Below are 20,297 nucleotides of genomic sequence, written 5' to 3'. Positions count from 1 at the left end.
TCTGACTTAAAGTTGGGGCATAAAGACCTGGAGGTACTTTGTTTCTATTTTCCCTTTCTGCTACTTCATATTAATATTCCACATCAACTCTGCGACATTTGAATGCGTGTTTGCAGACATGTTGCACTGTGAAGCACAAAAAGCGTTCTGAGACCTAAAACATTCTAATTTCATGGAGCAAAAAGGGGGAAAAGACATTGCATTGATGTACTTTTAGGAATTATGAATTTTCTAGAATGATTTTCTGATTCTAAAGCAATGATCCCATTTATCTACAGAAAACAATCATTGTACAAAACTGTATCTATGTAAAGCATCATTTCTCATAATGTGGACTGTAGATATATTTTTTTCAAAATCCCATTTTTCATGGTGTGCTTTGACTGGAAGTATCTGAATACTTTTACCACTGATTGCAGTATTTTCTGTACACACATGAGGTCAGCAGGTTTGTAATTGGACTCTTCCATCAGCATTGTAGACGAGCTCACATATCTGCACACATTAATCAGTAAGTCGTGTTTTTGATTAGGAAGTTTTATTACAAAATGTTACAAAACTAGTTACAAATGTCTATTGGAGCACTGAGACAGACCTACAAGTAATCATAATTTAAATACATAAATACAGATGCCCCAGGTCACTTTGGGACAAAGCTGCACTGGTGAAAAACAAACTAAGTGGCAAGTTTGACCTCTGACCCTAACAGGGGAGTTTAATTTAGATGTTCCTGGGGTGATGTAATAGTGAAACTGCCCCCCACCACAGGTACTGTTAGAAAATCAACAACGTGACAGTGATTCAATGAGAAAAGTAAATGAACCTGTCAGGAATAGTAAAAATCTCAAATGATTTCCGAGGCGATTACATCACGGCATAACGAGGACCGAGGCGCTTTCTGATGTCTGCCATCTCTTTGCTGCAAATGCCAGCAGTCTTGGCACGTCCAGTCTGGCAGGTTTGCGTAGACGGTAACTTTACTGGAACAATGGTGGCCGTGTTCAGAGGCTAATTCTCCTGACATGAACCTGCAGGGAAGAAGATGAAAAGACTTACCACAGGTATGTTTATAACTGTGGATTTTGAAATATGATTGAAAACACTGGGCGCTATCCATCACGATTTCCATTAAAAGAACAATACTTTTTTTTTTTTTTTAACCGTATTACTGGGTAGGGAGACCTTTTCATAGAATAGAAAAGAGGCTGGTTTCAAATGCTCTTATTTAAGTGTTTGGATTCCCAAAGTAGCTATTTTTAAAATGCAATCAATCTAAATTTGATCAGGTTTGTTATATGATTAAACATTTACACCAATGTTGATGAATGTATTCTGGCTAAAAACCAAGTTAAACTTGATAGAAAACTTGATTGTCTTCATCTTGTATGCTATTTATTCTTCATCTACTTTAAAATACCAGCGTGACGGCGCAGGTTGTTAAGCCGAATGGGATGTCGGCTCGTGTGGCTGCACAGTGGCAAGAAAGTGTTTTTTAGTGAGCACAGCAGAGACTGAAGTGTTTAAATAAAAAGCGGCATGTCTGCTGCACGGCTAACGCTGTTTCAGCAGCTCTTCAACTGAACACCATTCTCCAAAAATTCCTTATTGTCTTTTATCTCCCGTCTCCCTCCTAACAGCCCAAACCAGTTGTGGCAGACAGCTGCTCCTTGCTGCTCCTGGTTCTGTTGGAGGTTTCTTCCTGTTAAAAGTGAGGTTTTCCTTCCCACTTTTTCCAAGTGCTTGCTCATAGGAGGTTTTCTCTGTATCATTGTTACGTTTTTACCTTTTGGTGATTGTTGTTGTGATTTGGTCATATATACTAAAACTGAATTTATCACCAGAGGATAAATCCCCTGAATACTCCTTTAGAGCCACTGTTTGTATTCTTTTTATGATAGTTTGATAGACTGCAGTTCTGTATATGTGATTAATTATAGCAACATTCCTGCAACGTAGTTTGTCTAACATGGCTATCCATGAGCTTCAGCTGTGCCTAATTAGGTTAAACTTTAAGAGCAAATGTGTCATTTTTAGCTTGTACAGTTTACTGTATTACATCATAATCAAAGGTTATTACATTAGAGGCACAAGATTGTATTATATTGATGGATTGGATTGTGAATTTTATTACATTTGAGATTTTGTGTGGCCTCTTGCCTTTAATTTGACTTTTTTTGTTACAGATCCTACTTTCCCAGGAAACCAAGTTCCCATGGAGTTCAACAAAATACTGGATTTTAACTTATGAACAATAAAAAGGGTCAGTCTGTGGTCACTCACATGTCCCAAGGCGCTCCTCCAGAAAGCCGATCTGCTCGCTGAGGGAGTCGATGCGATCTAGCTGCTGGAAAGAGTGGGATAGCAAGGTGGTTTTCTCCGACAGGCCCTCATCCAACGACAGAGGGAAGAAGCTGCTGAAGGGCGTCAGCACCAGCTGCAGCTTCTTAACAGAGAGATGAAAGGAAGTTAGGGAAAAGAGAAAAATGCTCCACAAGAGGACCATTACACATCGTTATTTTATATGCATCTATTTGCTCTTTATAATTGTTTAACATGAGAAGGATTTTACAGGGAGTGCAGAATTATTAGGCAAATGAGTATTTTGTCCACATCATCCTCTTCATGCATGTTGTCTTACTCCAAGCTGTATAGGCTCGAAAGCCTACTACCAATTAAGCATATTAGGTGATGTGCATCTCTGTAATGAGAAGGGGTGTGGTCTAATGACATCAACACCCTATATCAGGTGTGCATAATTATTAGGCAACTTCCTTTCCTTTGGCAAAATGGGTCAAAAGAAGGACTTGACAGGCTCAGAAAAGTCAAAAGTAGTGAGATATCTTGCAGAGGGATGCAGCAGTCTTAAAATTGCAAAGCTTCTGAAGCGTGATCATCGAACAATCAAGCGTTTCATTCAAAATAGTCAACAGGGTCGCAAGAAGCGTGTGGAAAAACCAAGGTGCAAAATAACTGCCCATGAACTGAGAAAAGTCAAGCGTGCAGCTGCCAAGATGCCACTTGCCACCAGTTTGGCCATATTTCAGAGCTGCAACATCACTGGAGTGCCCAAAAGCACAAGGTGTGCAATACTCAGAGACATGGCCAAGGTAAGAAAGGCTGAAAGACGACCACCACTGAACAAGACACACAAGCTGAAACGTCAAGACTGGGCCAAGAAATATCTCAAGACTGATTTTTCTAAGGTTTTATGGACTGATGAAATGAGAGTGAGTCTTGATGGGCCAGATGGATGGGCCCGTGGCTGGATTGGTAAAGGGCAGAGAGCTCCAGTCCGACTCAGACGCCAGCAAGGTGGAGGTGGAGTACTGGTTTGGGCTGGTATCATCAAAGATGAGCTTGTGGGGCCTTTTCGGGTTGAGGATGGAGTCAAGCTCAACTCCCAGTCCTACTGCCAGTTTCTGGAAGACACCTTCTTCAAGCAGTGGTATAGGAAGAAGTCTGCATCCTTCAAGAAAAACATGATTTTCATGCAGGACAATGCTCCATCACACGCGTCCAAGTACTCCACAGCGTGGCTGGCAAGAAAGGGTATAAAAGAAGAAAAACTAATGACATGGCCTCCTTGTTCACCTGATCTGAACCCCATTGAGAACCTGTGGTCCATCATCAAATGTGAGATTTACAAGGAGGGAAAACAGTACACCTCTCTGAACAGTGTCTGGGAGGCTGTGGTTGCTGCTGCACGCAATGTTGATGGTGAACAGATCAAAACACTGACAGAATCCATGGATGGCAGGCTTTTGAGTGTCCTTGCAAAGAAAGGTGGCTATATTGGTCGCCGATTTGTTTTTGTTTTGTTTTTCAATGTCAGAAATGTATATTTGTGAATGTGGAGATGTTATATTGGTTTCACTGGTAAAAATAAATAATTGAAATGGGTATATATTTGTTTTTTGTTAAGTTGCCTAATAATTATGCACAGTAATAGTCACCTGCACACACAGATATCCCCCTAAAATAGCTAAAACTAAAAACAAACTAAAAACTACTTCCAAAAACATTCAGCTTTGATATTAATGAGTTTTTTGGGTTCATTGAGAACATGGTTGTTGTTCAATAATAAAATTATTCCTCAAAAATACAACTTGCCTAATAATTCTGCACTCCCTGTAGTAAACTTGTGAAAGTTTTAAAAAGCCAGTGTGCAGGTCTGGCATATCTAAAAATCTTTGGTTGGGGGATTAAAGAGCAGCTAAGACGTTAGATCACACACAAGGCTCAGAGGTTTTCCTGGTGAGCCAGACTGGGAGGTATCAGAGTAGGTGGCTTTTATATGTTTGAACATGTGTTCTTGAGTTTTCCTATGTACCTTTTCCAGGAGCTCAACTCGGTTCCTCAGGCTCTGTACCTCCTCTGTCACATTCTCCACCAAGCCAAACTTTGCATCTATAGAAAACCACACAAATGCAGACATACACATCAGAGCGTGGTGACTTCAGTCTGAATCTGTGGAAACAAACTGATGAGGAGCAGAACAGAGAGAGGGGTAAGGGCATGGATGTGATGATGCGTGAGAATGATGCAGACTATATATTGCATTGGATTCCTTGGAGCATCTAGGAAGCCCCCTTCAGTCCCTCCTCGAATGATTCATGACCACTGCAATGTCTCTAAAGTATAAACCAGGAAGAAGACGGCAGGGCTGCTGAGAGAGAGGGGGAATGCAGGGCACAGAGGGGGGAATGGCCCAAAAAGCCAGTAGATAAGCTCAAAGACAGATTATGAGAAACATACAGCCAAACATTCATTCCTCCTGTGATTTGACTGTGAGGAAAAGCCTGGCTGTCTCCATTCGAAGGGGAATGTGTCTGCTGCAGGCAGGACCGTGATCGGGACGCACAGTTAGAAACACCCCCCGCCTCCGACTCGATGGTTGCTCTTCCGCAGACAGACTGAGAGAGTGCTTCAATCTCTGCCAGATGTGGTCCATTACTGAGACAAGAATAAGTTGAGAAACAGGGTGAGGAAGAGGTGGAGGTTCAGGAGAAGAAAGGGGAGGGGGAGCTGGCGATGACCCCCAGCAGACGGGGTTGATGGAGCTGGAATGAGAACACAAGTGTTGGCCAAGGACAGGGTGAAAAGAATGCAGGCGAGAGGGGGGTAAAGACTGCAGTACAGAAATGTAGTCCAACACCCCTGGCATAATATCACTCTGACATGTGCATATGAACACAAATAACAGAAAACTGTCTCAGGCAAGACATCTTACAAAAACATTGCAATAATTTTTTTTTTTTGCCTCTGACACAGAACACATTGCTTTCCTAAAGAAAAATACAAAAATCTGTCATATTGGCTTTTTATTTCCCTTTCCTCTGAGTGTTTTTCTGTCCTTTTCGCAGACTCAGCAATGCTTCCACTGATCTATCACGCCGAGTCACGGAGACGAGCACTTTCCTTTGAACAGAGAAAACTCGCTCTGTGTGAAACTCGATAAACAGAAGGGAATCTGGAGCCGAGCCTGAGAAATTTGGCAATCTCGCACACTTTACAGAGAAATATTTCTTTTTCTGCAAGTACAGGAGACGCTCTCTCCTTTTGGATTTTAACAATGTGGTGACTCACAAAAAAATCCCCCAAGTTTGGAAGATCAGGATGAGGTACGTCTTCTTTAAACTTTCATGTTACATAAATTTCTGAGAGCAGATAATGTTGACACAGAATTGGAGTTAAAAGGAACATCCTCGGGTCAACGACCACATTTCTAGACATCGAGAGGGAGGGGGGGGTTGTATTTTTCTGTTGTTGCTAAGATACAGAAAGCACACACGGGAAAAAATTGACTTTTTCTTGGTAGGAGATAACATTTAAACTTTTTTTAAGAGAGCTAATGGAGTGTGTGGGATAAAAATATGTCTGTATTAGCACGGGAGCTCTATTAGAGGCAGATGTTTGCTTTGCTCACAGGACTCATAGGAGTCATTATCAAAGCCCAATCGGTCCCAGTCTCGCCGCACTGGGCCAGACCGCAAGACATCTGTCTGGAGTCGGCACCAGTCGCAGTGCATTATTACTCACGGTACGAGTTGAGAGTGGCATAGCGCGTACCAAAAGTAATAATGGACCGCGAAGCTGGCCATGTTCCTCTCTTCTGTCCAGACACTTTGCTGCTGCGTAACACAAAATTAGACGCACTCCTATTCTGTTCATTTACCTGCATCAGTGTGATGACCCACACCCACTGTTGCCTGGCTGCTCTGTGATGAGGAGGTAGGAGTGGCAGGAGGAGGAGATGGAGGAGGAAGGCTTTGACAGGAACGGCCGTCTCCAGCAAGGGCGAAGCCCTCTCTGCATGTACATCGATAGCTGCCAGCTGTGTTCACGCACTGCTGGGCGCACCGCTGCTGCTCACTGCACTCATCCACATCTGACAGGCAAGAAAGACACGAAAACCACTGTGAATATACACGCAGACACCTGAGAGTGGCTTTGCAGGTAAATGGTAGGAGCACATATACCTCTTTGGCACTGGTGTCCCGTCCAGCCTAACGGACAAGCACACTGGTTGGGTCTTAAACAGGTACCGCCATTCAAACAGGGTTGTCCGCACACAGCTGTGAAAGACATTTATGAAGCGATCATTTGGTTAAGAGATCATTCTTGTATATGGATGTATAGTATCGCAGTTAGCAAGGGTTGGTTTATGCTAGCCTGGCTTTCTCACATTTTAATTGTTGTCACATTTAATGTAGTTTGTTTTAATCTGTACAAGTGACCTGTCACTAGGAAATATGCAGTTTCACTTTCCCACTGAGATGAAACAGATGTTCTTGCTGAGACACAGACAAGAAGATCGACACCAAAATAATAAATCAAAATAAATTAATACAAAAAATAAAAAATTACACCACCTCAGAACTTCATAATAAACACATTTACATTTACATATTGTACAAAAAAATGTAGCTGCATTCCATCTGCAGAGAGCTTGCTAGCAAGCTATCTGCTCGACTCTATATTTGTGTTGGTAACTGCAACTTTTAACATACAGAATGTATTCCCATATTATTTGCTATTATTTAAATCCAATAAAATGCTCTAAAAGGCACAAACAGCATAAACACAGAGCTGTCCAGTTAAAGAGCATAAATGCAGAGATGAAGCCTAGCAGGCAGCCATGACAGTTGTCACTAAAAGGTGCCACACCCCAAATAATGCAATCTTTAAGCCTTACCAACCTTACAATTCTAATAGAGTAAGAAATCAGTTATAAATAGTGTAGTGGGATGTAAATACGCTTATTTCTGCTCTAAATGTGAACATTTAAATTCAGGTAGCTATGTGGAGTTTTAAAAGCAAGCCTAAAGTAGACATTTGATGAACTGCAGTTTTGTCATTTGTATTGTTTACATTAACTGCCTCCAAGACTTGAGTTTGGACAGGGCCTTTGACTTCCTGGAATTTCTGCTGATCCAGTTTTTTTTAATAGAACATGTTTGAACCCTAAAACTGGGCTAATATAGCTCTTTCCATATGATTCTAATTATAATGCACATCCCACTGAAATACCTTGGTTGCAGTTGTGAGAGTAAAATCTCCTCCAGCCTGGGCAGCAATCTGGGTAGAAATGCAAAGGAGAAGCTGCTCTGTTCACCTGTCGGTATGCCACCAAGTACGTAGTCCTGTGGAGACAAAGTACAGACGCCCACAGTGTTTAGGCATTTCTAATTATTCATGCTGTCATCACTCTCATCTGTAAGTGTGTGTGTGTGTGCGTGTGGTGTTCAGCCTGTGAGGCCTTTTCCATGATCTGTCACACAGCAGGAATGCTGATGAGAGGATGGTAATTTGGTGGAATACTGAACCACGGACCACTGACTTCCAAGAGTGTGTCAGAGATGAGAGAGGGGTGGAGGGGCTGGAGATCGTATCGAAAATCAGAGCTTTTGCTGCAGCCTGCTGAGAGCTTGGTATGTTTAGCTTGCAGGGGGTGATGAACCAAAAGCTAAAGGAACCAGTTTGAGATGTGCTTTCTTAAAACAAAACAAGGAATTATTTTCTAGGGCTGTTATCGAAAACATAATGAGCACACAAATTACAAATACTTTAAAGTGAAGCTGCATTTTGGTGGCGAGAGGAGTTAAAGAGAAAAAATGGGGAGAATGTGGGGGTGGGTTGGGGGGTCAGAGCTAGAAAAAGGGAGAGAGAGAAGTATGGAGGGAGACAGAGTCCAAAATAAACATGACCAGTCTCTGTGGGCAGTAGTTCATTTCCCGTAGTTACACAAAGTATTCGATATTTAGATTCTACCCAAATACGTGCCACCATGACCCAGTTCTGTGAAAAATGCACATGTATGTGTATATGTGTGTGTTTGTGTGAAGTCAAGATCTATTTATGACTGTACTCCTAACCCTTTCCCTTCCTAAACATGTCAAGCACTGTTTACTCCTTAATAAACTAAACATCTTCAGATAAAGGCTGACTCTCAATGTAAACTGACCGTGCAGTTCGGCTGGTTTTTTCCCCCCAAAAAGCTGTAAATGTCTGATTTAGTTGTTGTGTCTTTGTGCTGATTCAGTGTATGGAAGGCTGAGAAAGTTTGTCTCACTTGTATGTGCTGCAGAGGCGATGCCCCTGACACAGGGTGAGGTAGGGCTTGTGCACTGGCTGGACGAACGACTCTGTCGTAGTGACAACACTGTGACGGAGGTCTCTGCCGCACACCCTTCTCCTGCGAAAGGCAGACGTGAGATTTGATGTTAAAAACTGACCTGAAGTGCACATTTGTAGGCGCTCCAGCTGCACCGGAAGCTGAGCTGATTTTTAAATGGAGACATTTTTACAGCTTTTAAGTCATTCCAGACCCAAGTTCAAACAGTTTGAGATATTTAAGCCCTAAGTGGTCCACAATTCACATGAAAAACTCCAGATTGGAGTCTAATTGCTCCTGAATGACCTATGTAATCACTCCTGAATGTGTCCGTGTTAAGAGCTGATCTTCGACCTCCAAGTCGCCACTTGACCTTTCATTCACCTTTAAGTTAATTTTTGCCTGTGTACAAACTGAAAATGACAAGATTAGCCTGCCCATACTGGTGTCCATCTAAGAGTTGGAACAGAGACTGAGGTCATTTGACCAATCTGTATACATTCGCTTTGGCTGAGAATGTCACAGTATGAATGACAGCTAAAGTGGAGATCTGCAGCTGAAATCAGGACAGAGCTACTGACTAAATGACAGGCCATTACAAACACAGGAAGAGTATTAAGTGAGCTATTACCCGTGGTGAGCGAAGAACTGGGGAGTGGCCATCACATGAAGGATGAAGAGGGAGGAGGAAAGGAGCAGTATTTGGTACATCGTCTTCCTCTTTCCCACGTTCCCTCGCTGGGTCTCTTGGACTCTTCTCCGTGCCAGTCAGAGGGAAGAGGAGAGGAGGATGAAGAAGGGGTGACGGGGGGAAGGGCGTGGATTGAATCCAAAGTCTCCTCACACTGAATATCTATGTTTCCTTCAAGGAGGACCACTCCAGCTACCTATAAGGAGAGGGCATGGGGAGAGGATGTGTTAAAGCAAAAAAACTGAACAAAAAATTATGCGAACAAGGCGATAAATAAAGGAACTTAAATGGAATACAGTTCATTCTTTTGCAGCCACAGAGCAAATCCTACTTCCTTTGAAGCCATGGAGCACTAGAGGGAAGGACTCTGGTGTCAGTGTCAGCTGTGTCATGTCTGCATTAGCAGATTTCTACAGGCGACCACACCAGAGCCTCTGCACTCCTTTTCAAAAAAGGATTAGCACCCATTAAATCTGTGTAGAAAATGTTAATGGGTCTGGAGAAGCTCTGTCACTTATGATTAGTGGGGTTGCTGAGGACAGGTAAAGGGGAAGTCTGAGAAACAGCAGATTACTGAACCCGGAAGTCATTAAGTAGCAAATGAAAAACTAGCTGAAACTGGAAAGCGGTCACATTTGTACGGCAGAAAGCAGCTTGAGCTGAGCAGTATGGGTCTGGGCAACAGAGAGACACGATTGTGTCAAATAAAAATGAGAGACTTTACATCTGGAAACATCTCAATTACAAATGGATCGTTTTTAGCTCTTTTCAGTTTTTACTTTCAACTTTTAACATCCCTGATTTGTATTTTATATCACAAATAAAGTTATTGTTGTTTGGGTTTTTTCTCAGTGAATGTTTCTAAAAGTCATTAAACAGGATGCAGTGAGAAAACAGTAATAAAGACCTAACATGCATCTAAAGAGTTCATTTGCTCCCACTGTACATTTGGATTTCTGTGCTACCCCTAAATGTCCAGTTGACATTCCCAAAGACACAGAAAAGCCTTCTGGAAAGATATTGGAGAACTCGCTGCTAGGCAGATGTTTGGATGCATCCAAGAACACAGAGAGGCATCGGTGACCTGCACCTGCCCTGCCTCTGAGGTCACAGGGTAAAAGACAAAAAAGCCAGAGCACTCTCATTTCACAGATATGTTCATCCACCCTCACACCATATTAGATTATAACATACTGTAGAGGATTAAAAGAAAGACTGAGCCACCCATTCCCAAGTAGGACTGTCAGAGTGCATGACAGTCAGCTTGGACCCGCTCCTGCTCCAATGTAAGCCTACAGGCATGTTTTAACACAGCTGATACTAAACCCCTGGGAAATCTCTCATAGCACATTAAATCCATCCGGGCGGTATCATCAGTTTTCGGGACCGTAGCCTGCTGGAGAGTCCTCGGTTATCCTGGAGGTGACACTAAGCCACGGATGACAGCTTGCATGTCTCTCTGATCTCTGGCTGGCTTTGTGCCTGAAGACGTGACATGCACTTCTAAAGCCCTGCATTCATTCACAAATCACTTCTGAGAACAGGACACTCTGTGCAGCAGGTAGCCACTTTCAAAATGATATGTGTTAACGATTGAGCATCATTACACTGGCAGGGGAAGATCGCCACAGGGGGAAACACAAAAAAGTTATTGTCGGTTAGGACATGGGAGTTTTATCAGCTTTATTTTAAAGTATTTTGGGTGTCAGGAAGTACATCAGGAACACCAGAGACTTAATCCTTGTTTGTATATGCACATGCAAGTGTTTCAAAGCTTAATCAAGCCTGGCCTACTGATACATTAAAAAGCAATCGGACCATTTTTAGATTCGCCGTAAGAGGGCGCTGTTTTACAGGCACTGCACATAAAGTCTAAGAGACCTTCCCTCCTCCGCGCTATTCTCACGCACACGGAGTCACGTTAAACGCATGATTTCACGAGAGAATCGGAAATAAATACAAAGAAAAACCAAAGCGTCCTACATCAAAGAACAAGCGGGCATGCCGGACACGCCATTAAACACGAGCCAAACTCCGGGGCGCCCGCATGGATACATAAGAATAATGACAAACCGTGCAATAAACAATCAGCTCCTCTAAGACGACTCCCGCAAAAAAATGAAAAAATTTAAAAAGCGCACACACACTCGTACACTGCTGGTAGTAGAGAAACAGCCGGAGGTCTGATAAAAGTTAGTTCCCTTATATTCCGCCAAGTGAGGGGAGAGTCCAGTGATAAAACTCCGCCACTACTCAGGTTTGTCCTAGAGCTCGGACTGTCAGAGAGCATGGGGGGTGATGGTAGGACCTCCTCCCACTCCTCCAGCTGGGTGTCCCGCAGCTCACTCTTGCCTTCACTGGGGGTAGGTGGAGGGGGGGTTCAACGTGTGTGACGTCAGCAGGTAGACTACTCAGCTTTTTCATTCATAAACTATCGACTGCCGACTGGTTTAGTAAAGAGACCCGAGAGAGGCATGCTGCCCCTCCCTTCAAGCAATTTACTCATCACAAGGAGGCAGATTTTGGGTGCTGCGATCACTCCTCCTGCTCTGTCTCACACACACATACGTCCACTGCTTTTGTGAAACGATACATTTGTTGGAATGAATATTTTTTCTTTGTTTTTGAACAAAGCAAGAATCACGCTGTTTCCCATTCCTCAAGTGCAAATGGCTGTTATGTTAGGCATTGTAGACAAAATAATTAGAACAGCAAACAGCTCATTGCAGGGACAAAATAATCCAATCCTTTAATTAACTGCTACAGCTGAAAAAATAAAATAGTCCAAGGAAATCTATATCAACAATACTTATAAATCATGTAACCTATTATTGAGACTTTAAACATTACAACCCTGTTATTCGAAAACAAATAGCTACCCCCCCCAACAAGTCACCACACTGAAAACAGCTCATTTTTTCATCCGGGTCTCTCTTGGAAATGAGATTTTTATATTCTCAACGAGATTTTTACCTGGATAAATAAAGGACTAATAATAAAAAAAAGAAAATTATCAGAAAATGTTTGGCCTGTATTGAAGTCTGTCTACAAGATTGGTCTCAATTCTCTTAATGTATAAAGTTGTACAGGCCTGTGATTCGGTATTTGCATGTACTCTGGTGATTTTTGCATGTACTTCAAACACCAATTTGAAGTTTTACTGTATACAATAGTTAAGCACACACGGTGCAATAACACATATATAATTATGTGATCCCACAGGTCCGCAAAACGAGTTCTGTGTTATCAATACACTATTCTCGTGTGATTTGCGGCACTTTCAACCCTGTATAGATAGCTGTTTATCACCAACATGGATGGTTTTGCTAAGCATCTCTTCTCAGTACAGCTAGCCTATGCTGAATTTGAATTAGGTTGTTTTATCTAGCTAGCCTTACGAATTTCCCTTCTTTGAAGTGCTCCTGTGAGTGAGCTGAAAATTAACGAGCCCACTGTTTGTAGTATGTGAAAACTATCATTAACTTTGAAACACGGGTTAGTGCATTGTCCTACCTGTCGGAATGTGACCTTTGAAATAGGCAGAAATCTTACCCTTGCAGTATTAGGTCGTCAGGTGCGTGCGCGCGCGCAGGCTGAGCGGCGGCCATGAGCACGCGCCGCTGGACCGGCGGGTAAGGGGACATTTCCATGGTGCCAGTTTCTTTTAAGAGCTTCTAGCGTTGGTGCTTTCGAATTAAAAAACCCTCGCGCTTGATTCGAGGTGCTCCCTCTGAGTCGACTGGCGGCAAATGAAATGTCTTTGGGCGTATTTCACTTGCTTTTTATGCAAAGCTTCCTGTGGAACGCAGGAATTGGATGGACAATCCCAAACCGGAATTCCTGTGAGTGTTTGCCGCTGATAAAACCCCCTCTCCTGCACAAACACTCTCCATCCTGCTCAAACCGCTTGGCGAATCTGATTTTGAAACATTTTTTTCTCCCCCACCACCACGTCCATTGTGACATTTTTTTTTTTTTTTTGGAGGCAAGTGTCTCCAGTCTTCTCACCTCACGGCCTCCTGCTGCCTATGCAAGTATAGAGACAAGTGAAGCTCGCACTAGGCCCAGTGCAACAGCACTTACTACTATTCCATTAGAGGGTAGAGTCAAGTTTACAACTGTTTAAGGTCACTGCCAGATCAAATCTGTGAAATTGCAGCTCGTTACATGATAAGGAAGTAGATTCTTTTCCCTGCTTGCATGCATCTATTGTAGATCAGTGCAGCGCAGCGGGACAAATGGTAGCCTGTAACTCACTGTCAGACCACTATTATTATATTTAAAAAAAAGACTTTCCTGATCACCTCCCATATACATATGTCTCACTCCCACCTCTACAGTAATGACCAACAGTTTGATAAACTGCAAACCCCAAACTTCTCCTGACATTTTCCAGATGCATGAATTCACTTTAGAATTCCCATCTTTAGAATTCCTTCCTCGTGATTCACTTTTTGAATCCTTGTTTGTTTGCCTGATGTGTGAGAACTCATTCGTTTGTTGGGTTAAATCGCCGCGCTCAGTCTTGTAAGGCTCCTGGAGCGTGTTGGATGTGTTCCTGCCTGTGTTCATAGGAATCTGATTTGAACCAAAGTGGATTTCGGTGGCTGCAGCTGACATTGTATCAGCAACAGACTCCTCAACCTTCTCATTTAAACTGAGTTTAACTTTGACAAATCTGAGGAGAAGGATTTATTGTGCAGAACTGCTCTGCTGGAAATGCGTTGATGTGTGCGTGCACACTCAGACAACTTCAGTGTGTGCATTTAGGGTGAGCTTCAAGTGGCATAAACCGGAACTTTCCTTCTGCACTAATGATAAATGCCTTGATTTTTAAAAAATATGTATTTATGTTCTGGTTTGTTTCTCTTTGTTATGCAATGATGCCGCTGTGGGGGATGTTTGGCCCTTTTTTTAAGTGTTTGTTCAAGAGCTTATATTGACTAAGTCAGACCCTCCCTGCATACAAAGAACTATTTTCTCCGATAACAAAGAGCCTACGTGCTGAGGCACCATGGGAACCTTTGACTTTGGGGTCGCAGGTGAGCATGCACCTTCAGCGCTGATTGCTCAGAGGGGGCGCATTAGAATAAGATGCAAAAATCAGCGTGGGCTTGTTTGTCAGGGCATTAGCCTGTGTGTGTTTGTATATTAGGGCTTGTATAACAAAGTGGGAGGGTGCCTCTTTTTTCCTTTCTTTTTTTTTAAGGAACTTTCATTCTTTGAAATCAAGACTTGGCTGACAAAAGCAAAATCTTGTAGCTACTGTTCCAGATTTGTCCCAGAGAAGATGTAGGGGCGTGTGGGGTGGGGGGGTGGGGGTATGAAAAAAAAGAAGCAAAGCAGCACTTCCTCTTCAAAGGGAAACAGGAAAAGGCTGGGGGAGTGAGATTCTGGAGCCTGCTCCCTTGGAACAATAAAAATCTCACTTTGACAGGAAACGGATCTGCGTCAAAGAAGGCCTGACAGATTTTACTAAAGGGCAGTAGCAGTGACCCTGGATGGGGCATGAACAAGAGGGCAGCTGTGCCCCAACAATAACTCATTTAATTCAATAACTTATTACTTGCATTTTGAAAACAAAGATTCCAAATCAATGCTGAGGAGAAAGTTGCATCAGTAGCATCAGAGAATGGGGAGTAATGGGCAAACTTTTACAAGAATACAGGGCGAATACGTGCACATCAGATACTTCTTAAAAAGGGAGTCAAGGAAAATCTATATTTTTAAAAGAGCTGCGAGTTGTTGCTCCCAGCAAGCCTGATAGTCTGTTAGGCCATTCGCAAAAGCATGCAGACCTTTTAGAGAAACATATATGTGGAGACGATTCTTTTTCCTACCACAAAAGTGTCAAATTCAACTTTTTTTAAAAAGTTTGCGTCATCCTTAATCAGTGTTGTGTGCCAGTGGAGCAACATAATCAACATAAAAGCCACTTTTAGGGTGAGATAAGATTCTAATATTTTAGAAAAGTGACGCCAAAGTAGTGACTGATTGTGTTTTAGGTTTTACTGTTAAATAGTCAGTATGACAGTATGTAGATGCAGTAGTTTCAAATAGTTTCTCTATTTCCAATCTCTGTATTAATATAACCTTAGGATTTACAGAGGAGTTGTGAAGTATTTGATTTTGCCAAAGCCCTGCTGATTCATTCTGCTGAACAAGACTAGAGGTGCAGCCAGTGTCTCTGCTCTGATTTCCATGCTCAGCAGCCAAGCAGGACATCCTGTTGTCCAAGTCCTGCCACTAGTACCATCACTCCCCTGTCACCCTCAAAGCCAAAGCATGCAATCCTCCAAAACCATCGTGCTAATGACTTCATGTTGGTGGTCTCAGTGCTTCCTCTGTTCCACGACCGGAGCCAGACTATATCATACTATAGTCTGAGACTGATTGTGAACTCTTAAAGACTCAACAAAACTAGAATAAATCTTGGGAAAATTTTGTCTTATTTAGTTCTAACAAATTTCAGGAAAATATTGATTAAGTGTTAGTCCTTCTTATTAACTCTATTTACTCTGTGAGATCTCCCAAAACAATTAATGAAAAATTTGCAAACTTCCATTTGGTTCCTCAAAATCACTTCCTAAAATGTGGCATATCTGGTATGTGTCCACTGAAAAACACATTTGGTACACCATTCTACTGAAATAAGTTAATTAGGTTGTCACTTAAAAAAAAAGAAAAAAGTTTCACTGTCACGCTTTAGAAATGAGATCTGGGAACTGCTTTAATATCTGAAACAGGGCATAGGCCTGTGGAGTATTGTCTACTTTTGTTTATTTATTTTATTCATTTGTTTATCCTCTGATCTCTTCTTTTTCCATCACCCCCCAACTTGTTATTGCAGTTACTTGCCTCTTCCTGTTAAAAGAGAGTTTTTCATTGCCACTGTTGCTAAGTGCTTGCTCACAGGGGGGTTATCTAATTGTTGGGAGTTTTCTCTCTATTATTATACGGTCTTGACATTACAATGTATGGCAATTGTTGTTGTGATGCGGTGCTATATAAATAAAGCTAAACTGGATTGAATTGGTGTGTTTTCAACAAGAAGACCAGTATTTGTTAGATCAGCCAAAAAAACCCAAACCTTCATATCAAGTCAAAAAGTTAAGAAAAGGAAGACTGAGAAGAGAAGGTGCAAAAGACAGACCTAGCACGACTATTAGCAGATTGGACTGCAGCAGAAACGACTGCTTCAGAGATCACAAAATTCAACTCACATGTTAAGGAAAATAACGAAAACAGGACTACACTAAGGCTAAAGTAAAATGTGGACGGTGGGAACATTGTTCTTGTGGTAGATCTGGAAGAGAGAACTTTGAATTTATGGGAAAAGATTTGGATGCAAACCTAAAGCAAACTACAAAAAAATTCTCAAGTGGATTTTGCATCAGGATCCAAAGATATTTAGAATCTCTGAAAGACCACTTCTCCAGATAAAAATCAAAGTTTTAGTGATACACTGGTAGCCTCACAGCAACAAGTATCTTTGTTAGCCCTGTGTCCACCTCTTTATCTGTTCATCTTGCCCTGTTTTGCAGAAAAGGTGTCAAATAATACTGTTATTCTGTAAGGCTTGCTTTCATTTTTCTGTCCTGATTGATATGCCCCCTTTTATGGCCTCTTTTTCATAGAGTAATTCTTTGCTCCTCCTGCCAGCTCTCTGTGTCAGTCTGTCAACAGTGTGGACTTTAAGCACATTCCCCAGAAACACATGTGAGTCTGATTGGTTTATTTACCGTAGTAATCACATTCTCCCGTTCTGAGGATATTCTGAACAGTGGCCATGTTGGTTGTGGCTTAAACTCGAGCCAACATTTGTTCTTGTTGTGTGTTAAGTGTGGGTGCTGTCATTGCTTAGCCGCACCAATCCTAAAATATTTTCTCCATTCATCCAGCATGATTTAATGTTAGTTCACACACAGATATTTATTGCCTAGGTGAGGTGTCACAGCGAGGAGTGATGTTACATGAAGAGAAATGCTAATATGTCCTGGATATGAGATTCACGATAGCATTGCCAGCTCTAATGATGGCTGCCAGCAGCAGTATTTGGTGTTTTACTGATGTTTTTTTTTGTTGCTATTCTTAGATTTACCTTCTTTTTTTTTTTTCAAACTTTTGCAGAAATAGGAGCATTAGGAGCACTATTCATTTTCTCTTTGGCTGAGTAGGCATGGTCTTTACAGAATATTACATTAAAATAGTCATTTTTTCCCTCAAGTACTGCTCATAAAGATTTCTAAAGAGTACAGTTTGCTGGCTAGAGGACAAGATGAGATTGCTTAAGTCTTTAGGATTCCTCTACATGATTTTAAAGCCTTGAATGGCATTCTCCCTAATTCATGCTGCTTGTGTACAAATATTTTACTGGGAAAAGAGCAAACTTGGCTGTTTAAGACATTATGTGAGTCTATTGAATATGTGTTGGAGATATTTTGGCAGGATTTTGACGTGCTTATAGTTTCATCATCACATAATGCTTACTATCTTAGCTATCTTTGTCTTCTTGTTAGGACAAACAGAAATTACCAAATGTTGAAATTGAGAAGTTTTAGGCCAGCACCAAAAAGGGAGAGAGGCAACAAGACTAGAAAAGGTGTGTAAAGATATAAAGCAACTAATAGGCCTAAAAAGAGATGTGTGGAGACATGGTTCAACAGTAAATAGCATTTTTCAACATTATCAATGGTCCAATAAATTCAAAGTGTCAGAAAAGACTCTCAAATCAAGGCATAAGGCTGAAACCCAATAATTAATGGCTCCAAAGTGCATTAGAACAGGCACTAAAGGAGTACAGGAACATGTCTGAAAACTTCTGTCAGTGAACACGGTTTGTTGCTACATCCATAAATCCAAGTTAAATCCTTACCATGCAAAGAAAAACTTTAGATAAACAACATCCCGGAATCCCTTTTCTCTCTCTCGCTCTCTCTGAGCCCAGGCTTATTTGATATGGACTGAAGCTAAGTGTGAAACTGGCCTGTGCTGTGACCAATCAAAATTAGGAATTCTTTTTAGAAATCGTGGCCACAGTGTCCTCTGTGCTAAGGAGCAGAGACTCTATCCAGGTTATTTTTATCAACCCATAGTTCAAAGGTCACCATTTGTGATTAATGCTGGGCCATGTATTCAGGCTGTGGCCATTCAGATGCCTTTTTTTTAAGAATGACCATGCTGTTTAAGTAAAACTCTACACCACATTATTTTAAATTCTCCAAAGACTTACAGAGTGTTGTTAAAAAAAGAAGTACAGAACACAGTGGAAACAATTTAGATCCACATCTAAATGTTTTTGAAATAAGTGTTGGTGTTATATACAAATTTATACAAATTAGCTTTTTTGAGTTTGGATATTTGATATATTACAAGTTTACAGTTTTCACTATTATAGACTTAAAACTGTCTTCATAATAATTTTATTCAGTTTTTAAATTTTACACTAACATGGTCAGGGTTGTAGCTTAGAGCAAGTGCTCAGTGCCTTGTTTATTTTCCTATAGTCAGTTGATGCACTAAATAAAAGAGTATGAAAGCTCCACTTGAGTCAAGAACAATATGCTACTTGGCTACCTGTTTATTGTTCCGCTGTAAAAATTGGGGCAAAATTGAATTGAACTTTTTGCCATCAACAGTGAGCTCTACATAAACCACCATATAAAAGTTCTGAAAGTCTGCTCTGAAAGTTAGAGGCTCAACATAATCGATTCCCTTCTTGCAGTAACCAAAGAAGACCAGTCAGTCAATTTTATAGATTTTGATGCATGCCAGTCTGGAGCCGCTTTGATGACAGCCACAAGGATTTTGTCTGCACTGCTGAATGGAGGGATATTGCACCAAAAACGCTGAGTGACATCAGGGTGGAGCAGAGGGGGGGATTCTGTCCAGCCAGGCAGCCATCTGTTCCTGCACTGAGACAAAGTCCACGGTTCATTAAAGCCAAGACCACCAACATGTTGGCAGTTTCTTCCCAAGATGTGCTACACAATCTCTTGCTTACTTTCAACAAGTTAGCAACATGCTAATGTCATGTATATAATAATATGTCATGCATATTTGAATTAAGGTTAAGTAAACCGATGATTCTGTCAATAACATTCCCATCAGCGCTTCCCAGTGTTTACTACAGATTAGCAAAATCTCAGTGGTAAATGTTTTACTAACTACACTTCTTTTGTAATTTTTGCAAACAAAAGTCCAAAATCAAAAAATCATGGTGCACTTAAAAGAAAGCAATGAACTCATTTTTGGCACTTTCCTTTTAGTAGGCCACAGACGGGTTGTTTTTTTTTTTGTGTGTGTGTGTGTGTGTGTGTGTGTGTGTGTGTGTGGTGGGGGGTTGCTTTCTTTCAGCTGGTGCAGAAAAAACAGAATATCAGTGTGAGTTAAAACTCAACTGTTGTCAGTGAAGCAGCATGACTTCTTGCACTGATGAGAGTTTTATGAGAATCCACCTCGGAGACCCCCGCCGTGCTCTTTCTGTCAGGTTACAACTTGATTCTGATTGATGTGAACTGAGCATTAAAGTGGACCACCACAGCTTATGAGGGAGAGTGCAGTCTTGCAGCGCAGTTCTTTAATGACATACAGTGCTGTCTGAAATATTGTATTTACAGAGCCATCAGCAAACCACAGAGGGAATACCAGCTGAATGCTGTTGCTTTCTCCTAAAGTCTTAATGATAGGTTCATTAAAAAGGTATCTTGCTCTCTAACTAAGCACAGATGGCTGACAAGCAGTTATGGCATATCAAACGGGAGATTTATGTCAAACCGCAGCTGAACCTCGGAAACTCTGCACAACAGTCTCAACATTACATCTATTTGAGCTCTTGTCTGCCTGTGTTTTTACACGAGATCCAAAGCTGCACTGTCCCTGACATTCATTTAGTATAAATGTGACCATTCACAGCATCTATGGAGGGCAAACCAAGGCAAATTTAAACTGACAGTTTGTTCAACGTATCTGTTTAAATTATATCGCCACCAA

General features: G+C 41.5%; 1 protein-coding gene across 3 annotated transcripts; it reads right to left on the bottom strand.

Annotated features, from left to right (window-relative positions):
* Positions 1-521: 521 nt before the first annotated feature.
* Positions 522-13,077, bottom strand: egfl7 (EGF-like-domain, multiple 7). 3 transcript variants are annotated; one of them, XM_003449664.4, is made up of 9 exons: positions 12,858-13,076; positions 9,246-9,501; positions 8,573-8,695; positions 7,531-7,643; positions 6,480-6,575; positions 6,176-6,388; positions 4,331-4,407; positions 2,281-2,443; positions 522-1,028 (listed from the first exon to the last, which is right to left on the bottom strand). In XM_003449664.4, the coding sequence occupies exons 2-9, from the start codon at positions 9,323-9,325 to the stop codon at positions 1,009-1,011; spliced, it is 885 nt and encodes a 294-aa protein (XP_003449712.1). In that variant the 5' UTR covers positions 9,326-9,501; positions 12,858-13,076; the 3' UTR covers positions 522-1,008. The 3 variants fall into 3 exon arrangements, with proteins under 3 accessions (XP_003449712.1, XP_005454568.1, XP_005454570.1); XM_005454511.2 differs by lacking the exon at positions 12,858-13,076 and adding an exon at positions 11,379-11,596; XM_005454513.3 differs by lacking the exon at positions 8,573-8,695 and having other exon boundaries at positions 12,858-13,077.
* Positions 13,078-20,297: the final 7,220 nt, after the last annotated feature.

Source organism: Oreochromis niloticus, linkage group LG7 (assembly GCF_001858045.2).
Source record: "Oreochromis niloticus isolate F11D_XX linkage group LG7, O_niloticus_UMD_NMBU, whole genome shotgun sequence".
Taxonomy (NCBI): domain Eukaryota; kingdom Metazoa; phylum Chordata; class Actinopteri; order Cichliformes; family Cichlidae; genus Oreochromis; species Oreochromis niloticus.
This window is presented reverse-complemented; position numbering and strand designations above follow the sequence as displayed.

What these genes read in the sequence shown, in the direction of transcription:
- egfl7 (XM_003449664.4), bottom strand. Translation starts at nt 9,325, where the DNA reads ATGTACCAAATACTGCTCCTTTCCTCCTCCCTCTTCATCCTTCATGTG. An exon ending in CTCTCACAACTGCAACCAAG is followed by an intron (nt 6,576 to 7,530) that starts GTATTTCAGTGG and finishes TGTCTTTCACAG; the next exon opens with CTGTGTGCGGACAACCCTGT. An exon ending in GGGACACCAGTGCCAAAGAG is followed by an intron (nt 6,389 to 6,479) that starts GTATATGTGCTC and finishes CTTGCCTGTCAG; the next exon opens with ATGTGGATGAGTGCAGTGAG.